The sequence below is a fragment of the Protopterus annectens genome, chromosome 3.part1 (assembly GCF_019279795.1).
Source record: "Protopterus annectens isolate FY-2018-M chromosome 3.part1, PAN1.0, whole genome shotgun sequence".
In the NCBI taxonomy this organism is placed as follows: domain Eukaryota; kingdom Metazoa; phylum Chordata; order Ceratodontiformes; family Protopteridae; genus Protopterus; species Protopterus annectens.
The window spans coordinates 686,447,067-686,474,725 of NC_056732.1; the positions used below are offsets into that span (position 1 = coordinate 686,447,067).

General features: G+C 37.1%; 1 protein-coding gene across 7 annotated transcripts in view; it reads left to right on the top strand.

The window, feature by feature from the left end:
* The window catches only part of OC90 (otoconin 90), a 1,698,850-nt gene that overhangs the window by 1,013,729 nt on the left and 657,462 nt on the right, over positions 1–27,659 (top strand). For all 7 annotated transcript variants that reach the window (XM_044067044.1, XM_044067045.1, XM_044067046.1 and 4 more), the window contains one exon: positions 24,786–24,960. In XM_044067044.1, the coding sequence (XP_043922979.1) occupies positions 24,786–24,960 (175 nt within the window). The remainder of the gene's footprint in view (positions 1–24,785; positions 24,961–27,659) is intronic.

A 27,659-nucleotide genomic window follows, 5' to 3' on the forward strand; every position in this document is an offset into this window, starting at 1 on the left:
GTGATTTTCAGCATAAATGTCAAATCTGTTTAATTCGTTGAACAGAATCGACATTATAACCTAATTAGTATGCCAGACATCTGATGTCATTTTCGTAGTATCGAACATTCAGTTTTCTGAACTTCGATATTTTGATAGTAACTCTATATATACATATATGCAAACATACACATATATAAAATCTGTATGTGTGTGTGTGTGTGTGTGTGTGTGTGTGTGTGTGTGTGTATGTGTGTATGTAAAACCTGTTTTTTTTAGCTATAACTACAATTCCATGTCCCCATTAAGAAATAGCAGGGCACAAGTATTTTAATAACTTGAAAAGAAAATGTATAAGTGATGTTGTATTGTCTGATGATTGCAGATTAGACCCAACTTTCCTACTGCTATGCCATCTACGTTTATTGCGCTAAGACAGTTTCTCTAGTTTGGGTTGCTTTTTTGTATTTCTTGATTTAATTCCAAAAACAAAATATGTGGGCATATTTTGTCATGTTATCAGTATATGCTTCTATTTTTTTTTAACAGGCAACCAAGTTATTTATAATGTGTATACTATGGTGGCCATCCATTACTTAATTTTTTCAAGCAGCGATAAAAGAGCAAGAATAAAGCCTTGAGTTGCACTTAGCTTAAAAAAATATACTGTAGATGCTTCATCAATGTCATATTAGCAGGACATTAAGGTGATCAGTGAGGGACACTTAAGGGGAAGGCTACAAAGAAATCAGGAAACAGTAATTAAGGAGACAAAAAAGTCAGAATTAATGACAATTTCAGAATAAATGAAAAAAAATTCCCAATCAACAAGAAACAGTATCAGTATTAGTCCATGAGACTGGTTTTGTAAGATGAAATATTTACAAACAGTTTATTATATAAGACTATGGTCTACACACTGTAATCATTTGCTCAGGAAATGTAACAGGAAAAGAAAAACGGAGGGTGAGGACTACTGTCTGAGATATAACTACTTTTATAGAATTCCCCAAAAACTAGGTTACTGATCTGCAGATGTGTTTCAGTGTAAAAGCCATCTATGTGGTCAGTAGATTTATTAATGCTTTACTTGTAGGACTTCACAATGGCACAGCAGATAGTGCTGTCTCCTCACAGCAAGAGGTTCACTGGTTCAATTTTTGGCTCAGGTGGCTTCTATATGGAGTCTGCATGTCCTGCCTGGGTTTCCTCTGGGTGCTCCAGTTTCTCCTACATTCTGAAGACATGCAGTAGGTGGATTAGATATTGTAAACTGGCCATAGGTGTGACTGTGCATGCAAGTGTGTGGTGTGGAAGAGCTACCATGGCAGGGCTAGACACTGTTGAAGTTGTGGATTGATGGATTCTGTTTGCCATAAACTGAAAGCCTGGAAGGTGGCACAGAGGGTGAAGACTGTGAACTGTAATTTCTGTGGTACAAAGTTTGATTCCCTCAGTCCTCATTTGTCTACCATGTGACCTTAAGTTAAGCACTTAACCAAACAGTTATTGAAGGCAACAGGGACTTTATTCTAGTATCCGCATTGGTCCTCAACTTATAGCTTATAAACAACTCTCTCTAAACTCCAAATTCTATTCATTACTTTTTAGAGCTAGCAGCAATATTGCCAGATTGTCCTAAATGAACAGATTTCAGTATAGTGATTAGTTGTTATTTGGTAACTGTCAGAAGGTTGTTCATAATCTGCTTGCTTTCACATCTGGAAGATGAAAGTCATGCAGAATAATATGGTTTAGCTAAAATTGAAATATCTTAGGATTTAATTCACTTTGGATTCTCAGATGTTAGCTAATGCCAGTTATGGTTATGGCAAAGACTCTACAAGGTAACACCTCACTGTGAAAGAAGCTACAAAGTGCATTCTGTCAAGGAGTTATGCCGATCTCTAAGTAAGCATTCCCCTTTCTATTTAGTGTACCCCTTCGGTACCTAATATTGCACCTCAGAAATTCCTGTTTCTAGACATTATAGGTATTGATACATAGAATAATACAGAGAAGAGGTCCCCATAAGTCATGGGAGAATTATATAGTAAGCTATAGAGGGATGTACACTAAAACAATAACCGCAGTTGCTGTGTTCACACAGCATACATGGTGTTTTTGCTCTGATTTACTAAGGATTCATGTCCATATAATAACAGAGTATTAAAGTGTGATGCCTTCAGCTAATGCCTTCACTGCCTAATGTGGGATCGAATAAGGAGCTCCCTGACTATTGAAATATTGCAGTTGTGGAGCAAACATGCCAACCAACACATCATGGAAACAGAGATTGGACAAGTTACCCCTAAGTAGATAGTACCATTGTTTGCCGCTCAGTTTACAAAGCTAGTTTTCTGGAGCTGATAGAGCTATGTGTTTAATTTCTTATTGTGATATTTGAATAAGGAAGACATTTTAATAGATTGCAAGTCCTAAGCACTCATAACAAATCCTACTGCCTAGAACACCTGGTGTCTGGAGCCCTCATCCACTGGACCATAGAAAGATATCATGCAGTCTCAGTGTGTTTGATATTATATGGTTTACTGTTCCTAAATCTGTTACCACAAGTGTAAGTTTTTAGAGATGCCAGGCACCTGCTTAAAATGCAACATCCCATTGCATTGTCTCTAGACAGCCTAGACAGCAATCAAGGAGAAGTGAAAATGGAAACTTAGTAACAAACCATTAGGAAACATCTCATTTTTTTCCAATGCACAGAGCTAAATATACATCCCCATTTTGATCTTTCTTTGATCATTGTTACTTGCAGTGTTTGACCAGGAAGTCCAGCTGTGCAGCTTTACCTTGATTGAACAAAAAACTGTAAAATATTGTGAGGAGGTAAATCAATTACACTGAGATATTTAGAGTTTATATAATCACATTTTAATGCTGTGAATTTTGATGGATTTATTGTTTTGCAGAGCTCCGTCTCTCCATCAAACAATTAAGGAAAATATGTAGGCCATAGAAGTAGTAATAAATTAGTAACTAGGCTGCAGTTAACAGTATACATCCCCAGTTTACTACATGGACTTAATCAGGCCACAGAATTATACAGGCAACTGTCAATGTCCTCACTTTTTGATCCAAAATTAGGAAACAGCAGCAGTGCGTTGTAAATAATTTTCAATCACTTTCATTCAGTCAGCTGATTAAATGCCTAATTCTGTTCTGATAATATAGAAGAAGCAACAGCTGTGGGGGAGGGTATGGAATGAGGCAGAAATCAAAAAGGAATGTAGGAGAATAAATGCACAGATGTTTAGGTATATTATAATTTGACCTAATTATGTCAAATATGCTAATATGCTTAGAGCATAAGCAACACCTAATACGCTTAGAGCAGTTAGACACTATTTTTATTTGCTTGTTTGATCTGGATTGTGCCAATCTATCACTAACATAGTCATTCAGTGAAGAAAGTCTTGTAAAAAAACAACAAAAAGTGTCAGTTATCTCACGTCATTTTCTTACCTGTTAGGTGTATAGTTAATCATCTTTGACTGTTTTTGTCCTTCTGGCCTATAAAAATAATTATGTCTCCCTAACAGTTTCGCCAGATTTGAACCGGATTTTGGGTTGCCAACAAGAACATAACTCATGGTAGTGGCCCACATTGCATTTACACTGACTGCATTGCTTCAAATATCCTCTTAATTTTAGTACAGCTTTCCTAAGATGTAAAATGCATTCAAGTTCTGCAAAGTTTCTTTCACATTCTATCAGTGTTCTTGTTATAATATGGTAACCGTTGGTTTATTTTTCAGGAACTCATGTTGTGGGCCTTGTACCATTAATCCTCCACTCAGCTGTTTCCATGATTTTACAGTTTACAGAGAGTTATGCTAGCTACAGTGTACCACACTCACGGGTGTCTTAATTTTTAATGCTATACCAGAAATTCATGTGCACTAATATTCTCCAGGCTTCTTTATCACTTCCTTACATTCATTGCCTGCCTGATTTTATGACTCTAATATTAGTACCCTTTGTGATCTTTCCTTTTGTGTTTATATGACTCCCCTTTGGTACCTTTCCATATATCTTATTGTTAGTATTACTTTATGTGGCATATTTTTCCTTGAGTTTTCATTACCTGGAAAAATGATTTTGTTCTGCCTTGTACTGAAACTAGCTGTCATGTACTTTATTGCCCTGTAAAGCCATATCAAGTCACTTCTCATCCTTTAAACCCAACTTTGCATGTTTTCACCGTAATTGCTCATTGCACTATCTACAAAAAGACTTATTCTCCCTCAGCATGGCACTTAAATTATAGTATAGAGGACTATGCAAGTATTTAGATGAGTGTTTCTTCACAGTTCATGTATTTTACAGTGTTTGGCATTTCTGATTACTTCATCTTGTTGATCTGTAGCTCTGTTATATACAAACCTACTTACAGAGCAGGTCTATTAATTATGGTCCAGTAACAGTTTAAATACACATTTCTAGGAAAGATAAACTCAGTTGTCTTTTTAAGGTCTATTTAATTCATGTAGGCAGTAGTTACTTAGACCTCAGTCTTGATAAACTTTGAATCCATGGTGCTAATGGGTCCAGTGGATGATTAACAATGTAAAAAGCTGTAGAAAATCTACAATCGTCTTTTCAGCAAAAAATGCAACAAAGATGCAAACTGTGACAACTATGCAGAAAAGATCATTGATTTTTTATTGTAGAAATGTAGAAGTTTGAGAAGAGAGACTGTTACACACACACACACACACACACACACACACACACACACACACACACACACACACACACACACACACACACACACACACACACACATACATAAAACAAACATATCAGCAGGCATTTCAGCTCCTTAGACTCTTTCTTCCTTTTGAAAGTTATGATACTTTTGGGATGGAACTTTCTGGTTATCTAAGTGGAATCGCTTTTGTAGAATTTATTTGAATTTAAAGTTTTGATAAAGCAGGAAGTAAAGAGTCTTGCATTTTTCAACTAATGTAGAAAGTGGGGCTTTGTCTAAAATGGATGTGGTGACTGAATATTCCCAATGCAGCCTCATTCCAACACATCCCTCTGGAGTTCCTTCAAGTAGAAGAAATCAGAGGAACATCTGATCCGATCTTCCTCAGTCTGTACTCTTGCCTTGTAGTGTTTGTTAGTTTCTTAACAAAGCTGGGAGCAGTGCAGAAAAGCTTTACAATGGACTGCAAATAAGAAGGGAGGTAGCTAGCATCCCTGTGTCATTGAACTAAATAAAATTTGCCTGCATGTCGCCTGCTATTGTTAAATGGTCATAAAAGTGATTTATCTTCAGATAGTGGTAAAAATAGAACCAACTAGCTGTTAGTCAATGTATTTCTTATGCTGTTTGTCTATTCAAAACCTTTATGTTGCATTTCTCTGTGCAAGAACATATCTGGATTTATATGTAATTTTTAAACCATGTTGACTAATTTCTTTAAGTAAAGAATTTCATTATTTTATCTCCAAAATGTATGACTGATTATTGATGCAAATTATGGTAACTGCACAGCTACTACTACCAGAAGTCATTTTAAAAGTGCATAATTATTTTGACCTTACTGTGGTGGTGGTGCTGCGGTAGCATTGTCGCCTCACAGTTAGACATTGCCCGTTTGATTCTCAGTTAGAGCGTCTTCTGTGTAGACATGCATGAATGGACGTTCCTTCTTTGAAGGTTGTGCGTTAGGCCTGGCAAGCCAGTACGTAAAAATCTACTGCCAATCAGCGGACTGGAGTTCCGCTGTGGCGACCCCTAACAGGGAAAAGCCGAAAGACACAAACAAACATAGTTATTTTGACCTTGGTGTGCCAGAGATGTATTATGTTACTATAAAATGATGAAGGAATAGTGCTGAAAATGAGTACACTTAGCCTCTCCTGAAAAACTTTGAATGTATGAAACTGTACAATAGTTTTATTTAAGATACTGTTACTGTTGATAAGACAGTACTTAAAGGCACTGGGTTGAGACCGAGGTAGGCAAGTTCCTTGGAAATGAGTTTTATAACTCTGCTCTTTATCTGCATAGTGCAAAACCTATTTGACTGTGGCTGGTGTTAGTCATACCCATAAGACAGTAGTGTTCATTTGACACATGCTCTGAAATCTGAGCAATTCAACTGTGGTGGCTTCTATAATTCATTGTTTCTAACTTCTTCCAGTCTTAATAAATTGGGACAGTATTTATAATTTTTAGTTTTAAGGTGTGACATAGTTCTTTAATTAATTTCATTGGTTATTTCACCAAATAAACATATTATTACTTAAAGACTAATTTTTAATAGCTGAGGAACTAAGTGCAACAATTAGATGCATTATACTTCCCTTGAAACCACATATGTTTATTGACATTTTTCAAATCATATACAATCATACAAAATGACATTAAAAATAAAAAAATGGAACCATTTAATATAAACATGAACTAAGGTGATAAGGGAAAGCATTCAGTAAATTGATCTGGTATTTAATGCAAAATAAAATGGAATTACTGAACACTAATTAAGAAATGGTTGACAAAAAGTAAAAGGGAACAAGAAAAAAGTAGGTAAATGAGGAAAAGTTAAGGTAATTAATAAAAGACAAAAAGCTCATATATGCTGAGCTCAGAGGAAATGCAATGCTGTATGCTATAAGAGATAATTTACTTCATCACTAAAACTTACAGTAGTCAAGATGACAGGACACCTGATAAGGAAGTTTGTTAAAAGTAAAAGTGTAAGACAACTTTGAAAATTAGAATCCTTTCTATCTACATAGATTTAAACTTTAACTTAGTAGGGCACTCCAGTCTAGATGGATCACTGGTTTACAGTTTATAATATAAGTGATTTCGTATTACTTTTTAAAGTTGCTAACCTTTGAAAAATCAACTGAATGTGTCAGATACTATGTGGAAAATTATGACTTCCAATAAGCACTATTAAGACTGTAATTCTAATGCATAATGTAAGAGATCACAAGTTTAATTTCATCTTGGGGAAAAAACATGTTAAAATTAAAAAAAAAAATAGACAATTGGTAATATTTTTCCACAAATGAATATAGGAGGAGCATATAGAATCAAAGACAAAAAAATCATTGCACAGACTAGATACTGCCTATGGTGAAGTACTTATTCAGTAATTTTTGGAAGTTATTAGAGCTAATAACCATTAATTTATGTAAGAAGCCGCGGTTTAATTATAGTACTATGGGTAATTAAACGTTATTTATCAAATAATAGAGCTATGCTAAGATTTCCAAAATTATTTTCACAATTATATCTTAGAGAAGAGTTACACATTTTGAAAGGAAGAGCTTTAATGAACATTCTTGGTTTCCTGGCCAAAGAAAACAAGGTCTTTTCATTTGGACAAGGCTGTTTCTGTCACTTGAGCTGGTACTGGACAAGGATAAAACCTTGATGCATGTTTTGATATTCTAGTTTGAATAATGGATAGGCTATTAACAGGGGCGGCCCGTGCTATTGGACTGCAGGACTGCAGCCCCCTCAGCTGTAAAATAAAGAAATAAAGAAAATAAAAGAAAAAGAATAAAAGAAAAAGAAAAAAGAAAAAAATTAAAAAATTGCGGACTTTCGCGCATGCGCACTAGTCCGGACTGCTGCTGAGACAGTCAGGAGCAAGCGCAGACTGTCTCAGCAGCAGTCCAGACTGGGAAACATGAAGAACAGAGCTCCCAGAAGTCTATGCAATTTTAAACTGCATAGACTGCCGCTGGGAACAGATCGGACCCGGACTGCAACATCGGCAGACTGGAGTCTCGTCGGGGATCTCGTGGTGGATGTGCTCCAGGAGTCTCATCAGGGATCTCACGGGGATGTGCTCGAATGCGCCAGCCCAGCTATAGGGATCGTGGACAGCTATGAAGGGAACTACTATGGAAGGTAAGAGGGACAAAGGGTAAGGCTTTGTGTGTGTGTGTGTGTGTGTGTGTGTGTGTGTGTGTGTGTGTGTGTGTGTGTGTGTGTGTGTGTGTGTGTGTGTGTGTGTGTGTGTGTGTGTGTATGTGATTTCAGTTTTTCTAAGCCTCAAAGCTCGATAAAATAAAATGTTCTCTTTCCAGTTGGCGGCATTATTACATTGTCCAACAACACTTGTGTCAGCTCCTTAAACAGTTGTGTTGGTCTTATTAGTTGTTGCAGGTGAAAAATATAATGGACACTCCTTTATTAAAGAGTTTCTTTTCCAAGTAACTTGGGGATGGGACTGGAATTGAGAAGAACACTAAGTAACATGAGGTGTATACAGAAGAGAATATGGTAAAACTCCTCACTGGGGTCCACTTTTAAGATGGTTACTCTGTCAGGGCTAACACATTCCATTCTTAGTGTATAATGAAAGGACAGGGAGATGACAATGTGAAGCACAGGGCTCACATTGCAAAATGGTCTAATGAAAGGACAGGGAGATGACAATGTGAAGCACAGGACTCACACTACAAAATGGTCTAATGAAAAGGACAGGGAGATGACAATATGAAGCACAGGGCTCACACTGCAAAATGGTCTAATGAAAGGACAAGGAGATGACAATGTGAAGCACAGGGCTCACACTACAAAATGGTCGCAGGTGTTTCCCTGCATCTTGTTTGTGCATACTTGTTAGAGGAGGAAAAACAACTTGAAGCTATGAGAATAAAATGATGATTTCTGACTAAACAGGGTGGGTGGGGTGTGTGTGTGTGTAAATGCCCCAGTTGTTATATACTGGTGGCTAAAACAAACACATGGTGGCGTGGTAGGGAATACCTCAGGCTTGACCCCTGTACCTTGTATGCAGGTATTAAGGACCTGAATTCCCTACCCACCACCATTTGTAAAAAAATTGCAGATTTTTGCCTCATATTTGATCTGATCTGTTCCTCATAATATATGTGGTTTCTAAATGTTGCAATGCTTGATATTTGATGGTGCAGTGGTAGCATTGTTGCCTCACAGCTGCAGGTTCTCAGGTTTGATTCTTGGCTGGGGTCCCTTCTGTGTGGGGTCTGCATCTTCTCCCTGTCTTTGTGTGGGTTTGCTTTTGTGTCCTCCCATATTACAAAGACATGTCTGCATTATTTCTTCCTGGGCCTCTGCTGAAAATTGTTTTTTTGTTCCAAGTCAGATTGTCCTGATTAACAAATGTTAAATAAAATTGACAGGCATTTGAATTTCAGACTTCAGGTTTCAGAATGTTTAATTCCTTACATATTTGATGGTGCAGTGGTAGCATTGTTGCCTCACAGCTATAGCTTTTCTGGTTTGATTCTTGGCTGGGGTGCCTTCTGTGTGGAGTCTGCATCTCATCCCTGTGTTTGTGTGGATTTGCTCTGGTGTTCTGCCATTTTACAAAGACATGTGTCTGCAGTATTTCTCCCTGGGTCTCTGCTGAACATTGTTTTTGTTCCCTCAAAAGTAAAATTGACAGGCATTTGAATTTCAGACTTCATATTTTTCAGAAAATACATAGTAACACAACCTTTTATTCTAGCAATTTTCTAAGTTTATAAGATGAATATTTGAAATTTGTCCTTATTTTTGGGACTGTATTACCCCATTATTGGCTTTGTCCAGATTTTTTGTGCTAAGGTTGACAGCTATGTCAAGAACTGAATTCACTGAATATGTTTGAGGGCTGTATTCCCATATTACTGGGTTTGTCCAGGTGTTTTGTGCTAAGAGGTTGACAGCTATGGTGAGAACTGAATTCATTAAATGATAGCCATTTAAGTTTCAGTCTTCCGCTCTTTCACAAAGTAGCTGATTTGGCGTAGTGGTATGTTTCTCTGACTGTTTTGCACAGGTACATTGGTAATAAAATGTATGGTGGTAACACAGCATTTTTCTTTCACAAAGCAGCTGATTTGGCATAGTGGTATGTTGCTCTGACTCTTTTGCACAGGGACCTTGGCAGTAAAATTTATGGTGGTAACACAGCATTTTATTCTAGCAACTTTCCAAGATTATACAAGCAATATTTAATGTGTCCCTGGTTTTGGGGCTTTTGACCCCCCCCCCCAATAAATTTGGCTTTTTCCAGATTTCTTGTGTTGGGAAGTTGAGATGCAGTTGAGTATTGAGTAGATTTTACAAGGAGCTGAGAGCTGCAGGGGAAGAGAAGTTTAGTGCTGCTTATGCTAAGTCAGCTTGTGTTGCTAATAGCACAACAGATTGTATACTTGCTTTTGATGCAGAAGGTTGTTGGTTCTACTCCCACAAGGGGTGAATGTTGCCATACTGAAAAAGTTAAGATACTAACTATGAGCCTGTTTATCGGTTTACTATCCATTTCCTGTTGCAATATTACTAGCTTATCATTTTTAATGTAATATAGGCAATTTATTCCTCAGGGGCATCAGACACTTTATTTTTCGATGAAACCAGGAAATATAAAGGTGTTTGCTAGCAGCAACCTCTTCATTAGTTACAGATTTATTTAATGTGGAATTATTTAGATAACTTTTTTACTTCAGAGATTATGCATATTTACCAATAATGGTGGACTGTAGAATTGTGCATATTTACTGATAATGGTGGACTGTAGAATTGTGCATATTTACTGATAATGGTGGACTGTAGAAGTTTGAGTAGACTTTTATGATGGAAATGTTCTGAACTGGGCAGTTTTGTCATTATGGGTGCATGCATTTTGTTGCATTGTTTACTGGAAAGATGTTCTGAATTGGGCAGTTCTGCCACTGGTAAAATGTATTTTCTTTGAATGTGGGTTTCAATGCTGTTTCAATGAATGTGAGTTTCAAGGGCAGAGAAGTTTTAATGCTAAGTCTGTTTAGCAGATGTCTTAGTGTTTGTGCTGTAAAATTTAAAATAAAACTTTCAAATGAAGTCCAAATCATCATAGAAGTAAATCAGTATGCACATTAGTATTTATGGTAAATGGAATGAAATAGCCAAGTAATGGATCATTGGAATGGCTGCAGGAGGAGGCTCCATTCGACCATGATTTTGTGATGGAGAAGGGCGGCAAACTTAAAGACAGCCCCAGTTGAACTATACCTCCCAACTGTCCAGATTTTCAAAGAATGAATAGATTTTTGCTTCTTATTTTTGGTTTGTTTCTCATAAAATGTGTGGTTTTCTGGCAAATCATTTAGGAATTAAGTCACTTAATAATGACACACTGAGTTTCAGACTTCATAACCTTCAGAAAAATGCATGCTAAAGTAAGACCTGTTGTTCTATCAACTGTCTCAGTTTATACAAAAGCAATTTTTAGTACTGTTTATATGTTCCCCCAATATATTTGGCCTTGTCCAGATTTATTGCATTAACAGGTTGAGAGGTACATGCAAATAAATTGCTTTATAGAATTAGGCATAGCAAAACCTCTCAACTGTCCCTGATTCTGGCTCAAAATGTTGCTCTTCCCCCTAATAATCCCTCCACAAAATAGCAATTTTGGAAGAAAACATGGAGGGTTTACAATTAAGAAATAACTGTAATAATCAGAGTTATAGATTACTTTTATTTCAGAAATGCATGTAGATTATTTTATTTTGTCAGCTGCTCAAGTTAGCAGTACTAATATTAAAGTGTCCCTTGTTTGACAGGTTCCCAGCTGTATTGTGTGGCTATTTTATATTTATACATCACATTTTGGTCCAGTTTTCATAAAATTGTGTTTTTTTGGCAAAATTGTGTTTTTTTGGCAAATTAGTGACAAATCATTAAAGACTGAAGTTAGAAAATAATGACAGACATTTGATTTCAGATTTCATACCATTCAGAAAATTCATACTAATGCAAGACCTATTATATTATCTTTCTAAGTTTATAACAGCAATATTTAAAAATTGTCATTATTTTTGGGCCTTTGTCCCACTTTTTTGTATGGCTTTGTCCAGATTTCTTGCTCTGAGGTTGAGAGGTATGACAAATGTGTCAGGGCCATCACAGTCAGCCAGAGACATTTCAAATTGTGACATACTTCTTGCACCCCACTCCCCCATGTAGTGACTCTGGATGTGTCGAAGCAAGGCAAGGAGTAGTTATGCAGTGTAAATGTGCAGAGTATCCCCCCCATCCAAGGTAGACACAAGTACTAGAGTGGCTTTTCATCTGTCCTTGATTTTTGCAGAATTGTCTGGTTTCTGTCATATTTTTTGTACTGTTGATTTATGCTTATTACTCAAAGTGCCTGTTGCTCTGTGTTTAAGTAGCAATACTTTAATGACCATCAGGTAAGCTTGGCTGAGATCGTAAGATGCAAGTAAGCTTTAATAAGCATACTGTTAAATAATTGCCAACATTGAAAGCCTTTCTGTTGTTGCCATGTAGAGAATACTTAACTAGATAATGTATAAGCCTTGGGTACTGAAATGCATATGACAGTATTTGTAATAAAGGACAGATTACATTATTTTAAGAAGCTCATTACACTTGGAGACTTCCAGTCATCTCTGCAGGCTTTACCCGTAAACTAAACAGAATGCCAATCGTGTGGTCCATAACCTGTACAGTAATCCTTTTAAGCAATGTATCTTGAGCTTATTTCTTGTTTGCTTTTCATTTTTTACTTTGATCAAGTTTTCCCCACGAAACAAGTAGATAGTTTTCGGGCAGCAGGTCTTTTTTTGGATAAGAAACATTTTTACAAGTGAGGGCATCAGACATTTCTACTTTCAGCATGTTACTTGGTACTTTAATAAAGCTGAATATAAATTATAATTAGAACTGCAGTGCAAGAAGTGGTTTGAGTTGAGTGCTACTTGATTTTGACTGGCATTCCATTAATGTATTTAAAAAGTAATTTATTTTTTCATGCCTCACAACCTTTTTGTTTCCATCTAGATATTAAGTAAGCTGTCATGCAGCCAATGCATTGAAATATTTTTGTTCTTCTGCACTTCATTTTGTCTTGATTGGACTCTCATAATGACGGTTTGGCACCCAGGGCAATGTATTTAGTTTTGGTGGTTTTGAGCATAGCTCCTCCCCTTTCTAGTTGGTCACACCCCTTCCCATTGACCCCACCCATTCAGCTGTCTCCTGCAACCCCCCCTTTGATTTGAAGTCACCAGCCGCCACTGGCTATTAATGACATAGCCAACATATTAAAATATTAAGGTTTATAAATTATATAAGGAGAGCAGTATAAAAAAGTGCTTTTCTTCTTTTTAGTATTTCTATATATTATTTTTTTTTGTAAAATTGCATTTTGTGATAAATGAGAGATTCTTTTAGTTTTTCATTGCAACAGTCTATATTAATACAATAAACTTGCGGTTTGAAAAGGTGGTTAGTAACATTACTGCCCCCTCCCCCTTAGATCTTTCAGAAATTATGATGTGAACACCATAAAATCCTATTGTCTACCTAGACCTACAGCCAGGGCCAGCCTTAGACCAGTTGGGATGATTAGACACAGCAGGGCTCTGCAACCTAAGAGGGGGGTACTTGCCAAAATCTAGCTAAAAAGGTTTTTACTTTGAAAACCCATGCATAAAAAATCTTCTAGCCTTCCAGGAATGAAAGAATATCGAAGCATACAACAGCATTATAGGTTCATAGGTTCATAGGTTGATACTGGGCTATCTGCCCAAAGGCATATATTAGCCCAGCCACGTTGTGCAGTATTCACCGCCCCTTTAGTAGTTCTCTAGACCCTTGTACAAGCAGCTAGTACCCTTGGCCCCTATCTAGTAGTGCTGTTGATGTGATCCCCGGTGTGAACTTTCTGTTACCCATCCACTCATCAAGGTTTCTCTTGAAGAGTGATAGTGAGGGGCTCTGTCTTATGTAAATCGGGACCCTGTTCCATAGTAAGGGAAGTCTCTGCGAAGGGAATCTATCCCTCCAGCATGCTCTATTAATTTTTGTGTTGAGGTTTATATCCCTAGAGAGTGTAGCTCGAGTAGATTTGGTTTTGCTAAGATGGAGCATGTTCAACAATTCTGGGTTGGACATGGCTCTGTACATTAGACAGAGATCGCCTCTGAGAAAGCGGTATGCAACAGAGAACAGTCTTAGCTTTTTCAATTGTGCTGCATAGGGCAACTGTTTGAGGCCAGTAATCCTCTTGGTTAGGTACCTTTGTGGTCTCTCCAGCTGCTGGAGATGTCTAGCCAGGTACATTCCAATTGGTGCATTGTACTCAATAATGGGTCTGATGAGGGAAGAGTAGAGGGGCACCATTACATCCTTAGATCTTGATGAGAACCCTTTCGTGATCAGCTGGGTCACATAGAAGGATTTTCTAACCACTTTGGCAACATGGTTATCAAAGGAAAGCTGACTATCTTATACATTATTCTCCATTTTCTGGAGCTTGACCAATGAGAGTGACTTCCCAGAAAGACACACACAAAAAATGTAGTCATTTTCAACATAGAGGAAGCTGAAGCTGGCTAATGTGAGAGCACACTATTTTCACTGAATGCGCAGTGCAGTGCACATATATGCATACATTAGAAAGCATCGACTTCAAAGAAGCTAACCACAGTCTTTTCATTTTTCAAAAGTGCCTGCAAGCAGAGGTAGGTGTGTGTGTGTGTGTGTGTGTGTGTGTGTGTGTATATATATATATATATATATATATATATATATATATATATATATATATGTGTGTGTGTGTGTGTGTGTGTGTGTGTGTCAGGCTTTCTGACAAGTTGTCATGGATTGCAGTCATTAAATAATGCCGGGCATGTGACTTTCAGACTTTGTATCCTTCACAAATTACTTGTTAATGCAAGGTTTGTTGTTCAAGTGCAAAAGAAATATATTTAAAATATATTTCTGATTTTTTTCTTTTTGTCTCTGACTCCTGAGCTAAGACAAAAGGGTTGGGGGTGTTTACAATTGATTTTTTCCCTCATATCTGTGGTCTGTACCTCGTCAAGTTTGTTTTCTGGTAAAGTGTTGTGGACTGTAGTCACTAAATAATGATAAACATTTGAGTTTCAGATTTTATACCTCATCCGAAAATGTTTGCTAATGCAAACCTACTATTCTAACAATTTTCTAAATATATAATACAGATATTTGCAATCTGTTCCTGATTTTGGTTGCCTTTTCTTGTGCTAAGAATTTGTGAGGGCATGGGAGTACAATGAGTTACACTATATGATATGTATCAGCTTACTGCTGTCAGAACTTTTATGTCATTGTTTATGCATTTGTTCATTCATTTGATCATAAGCAAGCATCTGATGTGTACTCCGCCATACAAGGGGCTGTAATTGAAGGTCATATGTGTGTGCAAATATTTGGTTCTCAAAGTAGTTATGATGTAAAGGAAGGAAGTGATTGTAGTAAGCAGGAACATAACTATGTGAGCCATATTCTTTGTGTATGATCATTGGTTTCATTGTTTTGTTTACTACTGACAATGTGTTTATTGTTTCATTGTGAATAAATGGGACAGCATGAATTCTGAGTTTAAAGTTAAAATTTTAAGTATGAATGTTTTTATTTTAGTATATTTTTGCAGGCATACAGATATGAATCACAGTGCTAAATCAGTTTGCCTAGCACTTAGTGCAAGTGAGTAAGGCTCTGAGCTGTTAATAAGCTACTTTCTGTAGAGCAGGATTTGATTCCCACAGCCTTCATTTGAATTCTGTGTGACTCTGACTAAGTCACGTCACCTGACAGTGCTCCTAGGCTACTCTTGAAAAAGAATGCTTGTGGCCAGTGGGCTGTTCCAAACTGTTAGCAAATGTATTCATGTTTGTTTTTTGAATACCTGCATCCTTCATATAGATTCATAGTTTCATAGGTAATTACTGGGCTAGTGGTACAAGAGCCTTTACAAGTCTAGCCAATAATTCCCAGGATATGAAAGTATTATATCTTAATTCCCCAGATATAGGATGGGATACGATCAGGGTAGTGGGTTTTTGGGTCTTAGAGCCCTGAGTCATTTTACAAACTGTCTCTGTCCATAAGGGACATGGGTAGTATCCTGGAAGTGAAGTTACAGTTCCCCATCAAGTTATCCAATTTTTTTTTGAAGAGAGTGAGGGATGGGCTTTGTTTTAGGAAGATGAGAAGTTTCTTCCTTAGACAAGGTAGCTTTTGAGATATGAGTCTGTCTCTCCAGCAAGATCTGTTAGAGTCACAAATAAGGTTCAGGTTCAGTAATAGTACAGTAATAGTTAATTAGTTCTTAATGTCATTTGACTATGAATCCCAGCAGTTTTCTTATAGTTTGATTGCCAGATGTATTTTAATACATGCAATTTTCAGGGAAAGATAAATTTACTAGACCACCAAGAAAATGTATTGCATTCGAGTGTTTTAGTGGATCTGTGCAATAAATATTCTTGGTGGTCTGTCCATTGTCGTTTTACTTTCACTTTTGGCTTTTTGGCTGTTTACCATGGAAGAGAAGATTACTGTTGCTCATATTAATTCTGTTTTTTGTGTGAAAGCACTTTCTTTTATTTTATCAGTTTTTATTTTAAAATTTTAAATAAAATTTAAATTAAATCTATATCTCTATTGTCATTCTAAAAGTAAAGAAAAAATAGTATACATGCTGACAAGCTTGAGCAGTGTTGTATGGTAATTGGGGAGATACAAGTAAAGATCTGTCTCAACTGTCTGGAATCTTGCAGACTGTCCCCAACTTTGCCTCAGTGCAATAATGCCAGACGTTATAGGTTCATATTTCTTATTGTTCTAAAAATGCATGTTAAAGAAAAATATGATTTGCTATTAACTGTTTAAGTGAATTAGAGTAATATATAGACTTCTCCTTGATTTGCAGTCTTTGTCCAGAATTCTTGGGCAAAGAAGTTCAAAGGTATGATTGCAGCTTGGAGGTCACCCCAAATATATCCCAAGTTGGGTCCTGCAGTTGCTAAGGCCAGGCCTGCCTACATCTGTCCATTTATGGCCATTTCTTTTTGTCACTGGACTGTATTGTTCTTGACCCTTATCTCTAGAACTGTGAGGAAAAAAGTTCACAGAATAAGAGTATTTGTACTGATCTGTATCAATATTATTTTTAAAGAAAATGCATGTAATTTCAATGACTGGTATTGCTTAGTGACTTTAACTTTCAGTGTTTCATCACAAATCATAAATTTATAAGGAACAGACTTCCAACTAGAATACTAGAATATAGATACATTTCAAGAATAACTTTAGTTTGCCTACAGACGGTGAGCAAATAAATCCATTCAACATTGTCATACTCTCAGTCTGTTACAGTTATTTCCCTACCACCCCAGTACTGTTAGCCCTTGTTCTTTCCAAGTATGACAGTCTTAGGATTCAGAAAGAAGCTCACCATGATGATGAGAAAATACAGTTCAGAGACAGCTATGGCTGCAATGAAAAATAACTCATTATTGTCTCATTAGTAATTCTCTGAATCACACTCTAACTGATACTAGCAGTGTTAGACCTGATGGCAATAGTGTTCTACCTAGTGTCCCAAGTACTGCATTTGTAAAGGCACTTTCCTACACTTACACATGCACGCCAATCAACATACCCCATAGTTACTCACTGTCATGGACACACCCATTCAGCTGCATGCAACTATATCTCACACACACACACACACACACACACACACACACACACACACACACACACACACACACACACACGCATATCCAAACTCTTGATTCCTCACCTAACCCCCTAGTGCCACCTCCTCAGAAGAAAATTTTCAGATTTCAGATTCAGATACTTCCCTTCCACTGAAATGTTCCCCTCTTTCCTCAGAATTGAAGATGGTCTCTCATTCAGAGCTACATACTAATGCAGAGCTGCATATATACTAGTGTAGATGAGTGGCTACTATTATGTAGCCATGTAGTATCCCCCAGAAATGTCCTCAGCTCCTGATTTGCTAAGCCAAGTGATTGAAAGAATCACACAGCTGAGCAGGTGGAAAACATGACCACTATAAAAACACAATTGACATCCATTCTTTCCTATGGGAGCTCCTCTCTCAACCTGCAAACATTGAAAACAGGAACAAAGGCCCTTGAAAAGTAAGTGCGTCCAGCCAAAAATCTGAACATTGAATTAGAGTAAAATTTGAATACCAAATAGTCCAAACTCTTCCTGATTCCAGTAGAAAGTGGAATACTACTCAGAAACACATGCTTCAAAATAGAGTAACAAAAATGATTGCAAATATAAGCACAATATCAAAGAGACAGTATAAAATCAACAGACTTTAATTAAGTGCATTGCAAAATTCTACCACACAAGGCCATTTAATTTTGCATCTGAAAAAGGTGTAAGTTTTGTGTCATCTTTCTGCAAATTATTGGTGGTGCTAGTTTACTGGTCATGTAGTATGGTTTTATGTGTACTGGACAGCTTCAAAAAGCAGGTGTGATGAGGGGGGATTCAGAAAATTGTGTGTGTAAAATTTAAAGCTGTACTACACTATTCAGGTAGTCTATACCTTTACTCAATGAAAAACTGAGATCAGTTCTGCTGTTATGGCATTTGTTTCACTCTGCATACGAAGTAGACATCTAGTTTAACAATGAAAGATATGCACAAATAGCAAAACCTTTCTTCAGCCTACAGCATTAGATCTGTAAGGATAGGAAAATCAAATTCTCTCATACAAAAGAAAAAGTCCCAATCTCTATAGTGTCTTTTCTGCCTGTATCAGCAGTTTAGAGAATTTGCCACAATAATAATTCTTTCTTTTGAAGCTGGTCTGCTGACAGTTTGTTTTCCATATTTCCAACATTCTGTTCCTGAATGATAACTCCTCGGCCTTGCTTTTATCTTGCACGTCCTGTAGACGAAACACAGCTGCATACAAGAGTTCATCTTGACCTGCCTGTAGATAATAAATTTCACAAACTGCATAGTTTATCAAAGATAAAATATTTTACTTTTGACTCCTAATAACAATGAATGCCAAGTTATATGTTTTTGCCAAGTGCACTCTACAAACTGAAATGTAGAATATTTATTTTACATTTTCAAAATAAAATCCACTGAAATTAATTTTAACCTGTTCATTACTCTCACAGTGTGAAGGGGTAAATCAAACCAAAACAATAGGGGCATACTTCCAAAAATAGGAGCATCATGTGCAGGAGTAAATCAGGCCTGAAAACAGTAATGTTCCTCCAAACATAGATGCATAGAGAGGCCTGTATGTGAGCATATTCAGCAAAGATATGGAGGTGGAGCCTATGCTGCAGTGTGCAAGTGTATGAACGTGTGTGTATACATATCTGTAGGTATATGAATAAAACTGAATGTACATATGGGGGTGTTTGTATATATATGTGTGTGTGTGTGCGTGTGTGTGTGCGTGTGTGTGTGTGTGTGTGTGTGTGTGTGTGTGTGTGTGTGTGTGTGTGTGTGTGTGTGTGTGTGTGTGTGTGTGCCTGTGTTCCTTGGTGGTCACACTACACAGGTTAGTTATGGAAACAAACATTTAGTTGTGTGGCCATGTGTGCAGTAGCACATGTACAGGTGAATGTGTGGGTGAATGTTTCCATTATTCTGACTGTAAGGAGGCTTGCTTGCTGATTAGTGGATGCAGGTGTGTGGAGTATGTGTGTGTGTGTGTGTGTGTGTGTGTGTGTGTGTGTGTGTGTGTGTGTGCGCGCGCACTCATGTTTGTGTTTGTGTGTATGTGTATATTTGTGAGTGTGGAGGGGCATGCCTTTGCTAATGCATCAGGTCTGACAGTGGTAGTATATGATTCAGAAACAAATTAATGAGCCAATAATGAAGTCTTTCAAACTGCAGCCATATTTGTCTCCAAGTCACATTTTCTCACTATTATGATAATTGACCAACCCACATTGGGCAACTAGCATGAGCAGTGAACATTTTCTGAATGTTATAGAATATGTCAGGAAACATGCAAAATGTATAATTTTGTAGTCACCTTTTATTCCCTGTATCGTTATTGTCCTCTTTTTGTTGCTCCTTCACTCTAAGCATCTCATGCCAAAAACAGGCAGCAGATTCAGTAAAAGCAGTGCTAATCCCTGTGGGGTACTTACTGCTCAGCGACGGAAAGCTTGACCACAGATGCTGAAAAAAGAATCATAGCTAAGCATAAGAATTTGTAGTTAATTGTAAGATTTGAATAATTGTCTGAACCATGAAGTTACTCTAGTTTTTAAATAAGTGGAATAGGAGCCTCTTCATTCTATTGTGCTACCACTATTTTAGGCAGATGGGGCTTTGGCTTAATGGCTTATCAGGAGGATGGCACACTCAAGACTACAGCACCCCCTAGTGCTGTACAGCAGCAACAATAACTAAAAAATAAAAGCACTTTGAGTGGGAATAGAACCCATAACTTTATGATCGTTGATGTTACCTCATGAGCCACTGCCACACCTATTAAACTGAAATTATATTCAAGTTACAAGACCAACCGTCTCCAACTCAGACTTTTAACAGTCCCTGATTTTTGCCGAACATCTTTGATTTTGCCTCATATTTTTACCCTATCCCTTGTAAAATCTTGGTTTTCTGGTAAATCATTAAGAATTACTTATTCTTTCACTTGAGCTCACTAATTGATATTGTACTGTCATCTAAAACCATCCAGTTATCTGTTCAAAGTACAACTGATAGTCAGCCCATACTATATGTAAGTAACTCTTCTGAATGTGATCCTTACAAAACTATTGAGAATGTAAACTAACAATGTAACTGTGTGATTTATAATCTAATTAATAATCACCATTGTTTTATAACAGGAGCTTCTTTTCCTGGACCTCCACTGAAAAGGGACATTGCTCAGTCAGACATTACTGGAAAACAAATGCCAATAAATAAATTAATTAAATTTCTTTACAGTCAGACAATGATACCAGTCATAAAAATGTTATACCTCTTGATGTTCAGAAAATGCATGTTAATGCAAAACTGTTGCTCTATTAATTTCTTATGTGAATTAGAACAAACTGTCCTTTATCTTGATCCTTTGTCCTCCGCTTATTTTTGGATTTGTCCAGAACACTTAAGCAAAGAAGTTAGAGGTATGTTCCTGCCTAATGTCAGCATGATGTCTGATTGCTAGTGACAATAATATAGAAATTTATGTATTCATGCAGTAAGTTAATATGCAGCTTTCAAGGAGATGCCATTCCAGAAATTTAAATTTGTTCTATACTGTACTGAGCTGTACTGGGTTGTACTGTGTTGAAGCATATTCAGTTATTTATTTGTCTGTTTTTTTACCAGGAAAGCCCGAATGGGTAATACCCATTTTCAGTAGAGGTCCTGTTATCATCCTGTACTGTTTTTTGCTATACTATATAGATGCAAAGAATTTTACATTGTCGTGTTTTCATTGCCTTCTTGTACATCTGACAGGTACTTTATTGTGTTATGTTATACTATGCAGCACTGTTTTTGCACTGTTTCATTGTCCCATTATAGATCATACAGCTACCCCCTCCTACTATTCAGATCAAAGGTCAACAAATTCCAGAGCATTAAATAATATATGGCTTGTGGCATCTCTATATTAACCACATGTCATCCCTGCAACACCTGTTGCTAGCCTTCTAGTACTAGGCATCTAAGGCAGTGTATAAACTACCATACGTTTATCGCCAGCTATATGCTATTATCCCATAATGATTTTGATTGTGCATCTGCATTCTTTGTTAACCTTTCTGAGGTTGATTTTAACACATATTGTTTTTGTATTATTCTTTACATCTCTGATATTTCTCCCCTTTTATCATAAAGTTTATTTATAGGGGTGACAAAATGAAAGATGGGAGTTGGTAATTATTAATTATTCACAAGTGCCCTGTTAGAAGCCTTTTTCTGAATTTGAACATATGGCTGAGAATTCTTTCATGTCTCATTAACATACCTCAGTCAGCCATATCAAGAATCTTTTTTCTAGTCCAGCCCAGTATGTACACAGGTTCGGCCTAGCAGAGGTATCGTGCCACGAGGCACAAGTTGGAATGTATCCACTCACACTAATGATTTATTTTCATGCCATGTAGTCTTCGGTTTGTAAGAAGCTGCTAAAAACATATGCTGGATTGCACACAAACAAGTTACTTTTGTGGACAACACTGAAATTAGGCAAAATAAGTTTTTATTTCAAAGAAAATAACCTGGAAATTATATTTTAATGTGTATGAATGCACATGCATCTTTTGTAAGCTTATCAATGCATTAGCCTGTACTCAGCTGTACTCAAGAAACAGAGATTAGTGCCATTGAAATCCACCTATTGGATGATTATTTACTGATCATATAATAGGTAGCAATACCGTATTTGTATGCTGTTGGCTGTGATGAGGGCTGACAGCAGTGTGCACTGATAAAACCTATTATTAGGAGCCATGAGAGTGAATGCTTTCCATACTGCAGAAGACATCTTAAAAAACAGATGACCAGTGATAACGTAGTTGGTATGCAGCTATTTTGCTATTTTTTTTCTAGTTTCACTTGGATTCAGAAAAGGTAAATAAAAAGTTAAATAAGCTTTGACCCATCTTATCTGTTAAGGCTGCAGTCATGCAAGCAATATAAGTAACACATTTATGGCTAATGTACAGAGTACCAACAGTGTGAAGGGAAAAAGCAAGAATGCTATTACATTTTTTCTTGGGTCAGGTTAAACTGACCAAAACCAAATATATCATACTGGATCAGACATTTTTTTTATAAGAATGGCAAGCCTTGCACCCTTAATCTTTAAATGTATTACTTTTTAGTTGCTTCAACACAGTAAAAAAGATAAAAATGTGTATGTGCTATATTTAGATATCAGGGGTATTGTGGTAGAGACCTTACATGGAGAAGTGAAGGGGACATAGCCCATCCTACAAAAAATTAAAATAGGCTTTCTTTTTGCATCTGTGTTGTAACAGCCAGATAGAATGGCAATAGTGTGGCTTACTATATAGGGCATTGGTAAATTCACTGCCAGGAGTATAAAGCAGATAGATTTTCTAAACAGATCAGGAGAAGGATATTAGATATAGTTGTGGTGTCTATAATTACTTACAAGAAAGGCTCAAAAATGTCTGTATATCCAGGCTCATGAATTAATTCATTTTCTTATCTGCTGGGGGAAAAGATTGTATGACTGAGATGGAATGTATGCAAATTAATGGACTACAAGGTCAGCAATTTGCATAAAGTCTGACAAAACATAATTTACTTCCACATTTTAAACATCATTAAGTGTTTTGAGATCTTAAATATTCAGGTTCACTAATGTGCATGGTACCTGCTTTTTCTTAACAAGCCACTGCAATTGGACATGGAAACAAACACGTTGTCTGCAATTAGTTTTCAAATGTAACAAGTTAATGTACGTATATCCTGGCTTACATATGCATTCATTTTTCCTCAGCTACTGAGGAAAATTACAGTATACCTGAAATGGCATGTGCATTAATTAACTGGCTATGAAGTCACTAATTTCCATGTCTGAGATGTGGGCTTTTATTGACGGATTAGTTTTGTGATACTATTGCAATTCATATTACCCGCTCTTTGACAGTCTGCTAATGTAGGACTGAAATGCTGCTGTCAAACACATTTTATATCTATTTTTTTTTTTTTTTTACTTTGAAAAGGACAGTTAGCCTGAGGCTCTGACCATCAACATCAAATTATATTTCTCATTGTGAATGTCAAATTCATTGCATTAAAATGTTTTAGCCATACACTGAGCATTAACTGATAGCCAGAGGGTCATCAGTGTGCTTGCAAGGAGACAAAGAGTATTTTGTCACCTGCAGTCATTTGGAATATTTATGATATTATACTGAAATTTAAATTTGCATAGTGAGTGGGGAGGAATTACCATAGGTCTTTTTATAAAGACTCTTTTCTTCAGGAAGTTAATGTAAAACCTTCTTGCTTCAACTCTTATTTTTCAAGTACCAAGTAAGTATGACATACCTCATTAATATAATTTCTAACTGAAGGTTGTTAAAACAGTTGTGTGTGTAACTTTATTTATTTTTATTTTTTTAAGTGTGAATATTTTCATTCAGGTTGTACCTGAAATTGGTCCTCTGAGATTGTTACACTACCCCAGTAAACAAATGTAAATTAATTAATTAACTTAATTCATTAATAATGAAGTCTTTGCAGCTGGGCCAACTTAATTAAAATATAAGCTTAAATAAGTACATACAAGGGTAACAAAATGTTGTTGGCTTATATGTTACATTTTTCCTCAACTTGTGCATCATAAAATTGACCTTAAATGGATGAATCTAGCCATCTGGCCGTAACCAAACTATTATAACATACTCTAAAATATCACGTTTTTGTGAAGTCTCTTCATCTGTTGTGCCTGTCACAGTGTGCCCTGTAAACCATGTCACTAATGGAAAATCTATGTAAAATAATAATCTGCACTTAGAAAAAAAGTGAGTCTGTGACTGTTTCCTCTGTTACTGAATGTACAAATTTAGTGACAAAGGCCTGTAATTTAGAATAAATGTCAAGTACCATAAAAAGCTAAATGCTGGCTTATGAAATGTGGAAGATTTTTATTATGTATTTTTGTGGAGAAACATGCAACTGCCCCCAAGTAATAAAATATTTTAGTCTTCATGAGTACTTGATGCCTTTGCTGCCAGCCATGCCTGTAAATAATGTTCTGAAGAATTTGTTGTTTTCATACTTAAGTTTGTATATTTTCTCAAAACTTGTTTTGTCATTTGGAGTTTTGTTTCATCTAACATGCAGCGCCTTGATTTTGAACATGGTCTGAAAAGAAGAAAACTGCTGCATCTGCAGATATATGCTTAGGCTGCATAAATGATTCTATAATTAAATTGTAAAAATATTATTTATTTACAAGCAACTAATTTGGTACCTTTTTTCACAGAATGCCTTGGTTCTCATTTTATATGGCTTCAATCAGTGTACAACAACTTCCCGTCACTGTTCAACTTTGTCATTAAACTGAGATGTGTCACAGGACTTTGCCCCAAAGACTTTGAAGATTATGGTTGTGCTTGTCGATTTGAAATGGAAGGACTTCCAATTGATGAACCAGACAGGTGAATATCAACACTTGGTTACATTATGTAGTCACATCTCATTCCCTTTTCCTTTGGTGGTATCATTATTCGCTGTCAGCTGGTAATCTGAAGTTGGTTCATCTCATAGAGATTCCCGTGGGATTCATTAACAATTGTGTATGCTTCGCCTACATGATTGTAGCATGTTACTAGATGAGCAGCAGTGCTCATCAACTGTATATGCTACTCAGCATGCTTACATGGTTCCAAGCACCATCTCATGTCCAGCAGCAGTGCTGGTGGCCATGAATGGTGCTGAACGCATGAGCACACAATCTAAAAACAAATACTTTCCTGTAGGCAAATGTATTTTGCAGTCATGCACAGGCAGCTTATATGAAGTAAAGGCAAGTGACTTTTAAGCATGTAAATGCAGGGGATGTGCAATTTGGATAATTTACACAGAATACAATATAGACAGTGCAGTTATAATTATGAGGGGAAGAGTAAATGGAAAAAAATTTACTTATTTAATGCATGCAGATGTGATGATGCCAGAAAGAAAAAGAAGTTATGTACCTACCATAACGTTCCATGTTAGTTGTCCTTCATCTTGACTTCCTTCTTGCTGGATGGGATTCAGAGTTGATCCTTGGCTCTGACTTGGCCATTTACTATAGCTTGAGAGCTCTTTACTGGCTCAAGGATACCCCTTATCCCAGAATGCCCAACGTCAGCTACCCAGATCTTGTTTGACATAGGTCATACTAGACATAATTATAGAAAAAAATCCATTAATAGACTTGGATATACAGTTAATTGTTATGCTTTGGTTTGGAAGCAACTAATAACAAAACAAATTAGCCAGTGAAACCATTGAGAAACTCCTCTCAATCCTCGATTAAGGGGGATGGAGGGAGAGACGCAAGAAGGAAGGCGGAATGAAGGACAACTAACATGGAACGTTATGGTAGGTACATAACTTCTTTATGTTAAGTTGTCCAATCTCACCTTCATTCTTGTTGGATGGGACAGCATCTCTAGCACCTCAATCCTGAGTGGCTCAGTGGAACAGACTCTTCAGAACTGTGGAACCAAAGGAAGCCCTGCCCCAGGAGACCACATCTACTTTGTAAAGAGAAATTAATGTATGAGGATCTGCCCAAGTAGCTGCTGCACAAATTGAATCTATGGGAAATCTAGATTGAAACACTACCAAACTAGCTACTGACCTGGTTGAATGACCTTTAGGTTTTGTTGAAAGATCTTTTTGTCATAAATGGTAGGTATGGACTATGGTGTCTGATAACCATTTTGACAATGTTAATTTAGAAACTGGAAGGCCTTGTTTGCAAATGAAAGGAACAACTGATCTGATTTTCTCATCTCTTTTGTTCTATGGAGATAGAAATGCAGTTGTCTATGCACATCCATTTGGTGTAATCTGTATTCTGCCTTGTTGGAATGATTCGGGAAAAAGACAGGAAGGTCAATGGATTGATTCAAATTGTGTTCTGAACAAACTTTAGGTAGAAAAGATGGGTTGGTTCTCAGAGAAACTCTGTCTTTGTGAAAAACTAGGTATGGAGGGTGAACACATAGTGCATGAAGTTCTGAAACACATCTGGCAGAAGTAATAGCAACTAAGAAAAGAGTTTTCCAAGAGAGAAATTTCAAGGAACACGATGCTTTTCAAGGAACATGATGCTGCTGGTTCAAAGGGTGGCAGTATCAAGGAGACCAGAACCAAACTGAGATCCCAAGGTGGAAGGAGCTCTTTTACTAGGGGTCTAAGTAGAGATGTACCTCTCATGAAGGCCTTACAGAGTTTGTGAGACATTATGCTGGAGTTAAGGACTCTGACATGAAAATTTGAAATGGCAGCTAATTGTACTCTGATGGTAGCAGCCGCTGCACCAGAATGAAACAATTCTGCTGAGAAATCCAAAATCTCGTGTATAGGAGCTGTAAAAGGATCTAAATTTCTGGATTCTGCCCAGTAAGAGAATCTTTTCCATTTACTAGCATAGACTTTCCTTGTATTTGTCTTATGGGAGGAAGCAATAATATCACGCACTGCTGGGGAAATATTGGGGAGCCTGGCTAGGACTGGAAGTGGAGTAACCAAGCTGTGAGCTTGAGAGATTGGAGGGATTGGTATAGCCCACCTGATTGATGAATCAAGAGGTCCGGTACTGGGTCCAGAATCCAAGGCTGGGCTAGAAGGTGGGGTGAAGGAACAGAAACCAAATCTGTTGAGGCCAAAAGGGGGCAATGAGGATCATTTTGCAACCCAATGATTTTGCTTTCTGAATGACTTTTGGAATTAGGGGAAAGGGGGAAAATGCATAAAGGAGTCCCTGAGGCCAACTGTGGACTAGAGCATCCCTGGGTGTCTGACCTGGAAGAGGAACAAGGGAGAAGTAGCTGCTGCATTTGTTGTTGAGAGGAGAGGCAAAGAGATCACAGCGAGGCTGGCCCCATTTGCAGAAAATAAGATCCACAATTTCCTGTTTCAGAGACCACTCGTGAGGCATGAGGATCACCCTGCTGAGCCTGTCCACTATTACGTTGGATGTCCCAGGGATATGCATTGCTGTCAGAAAACGTTGGGAGGAAATTGCCATTGCCACAGTCTGAGGGCCTCTCGGTACAAGGGGTAAGACCTGGTTCTGCCCTGTTTGTTGATGTACCAAACCACTGACATATTGTCCATCTGTATTGCAATGGTCCCGGCA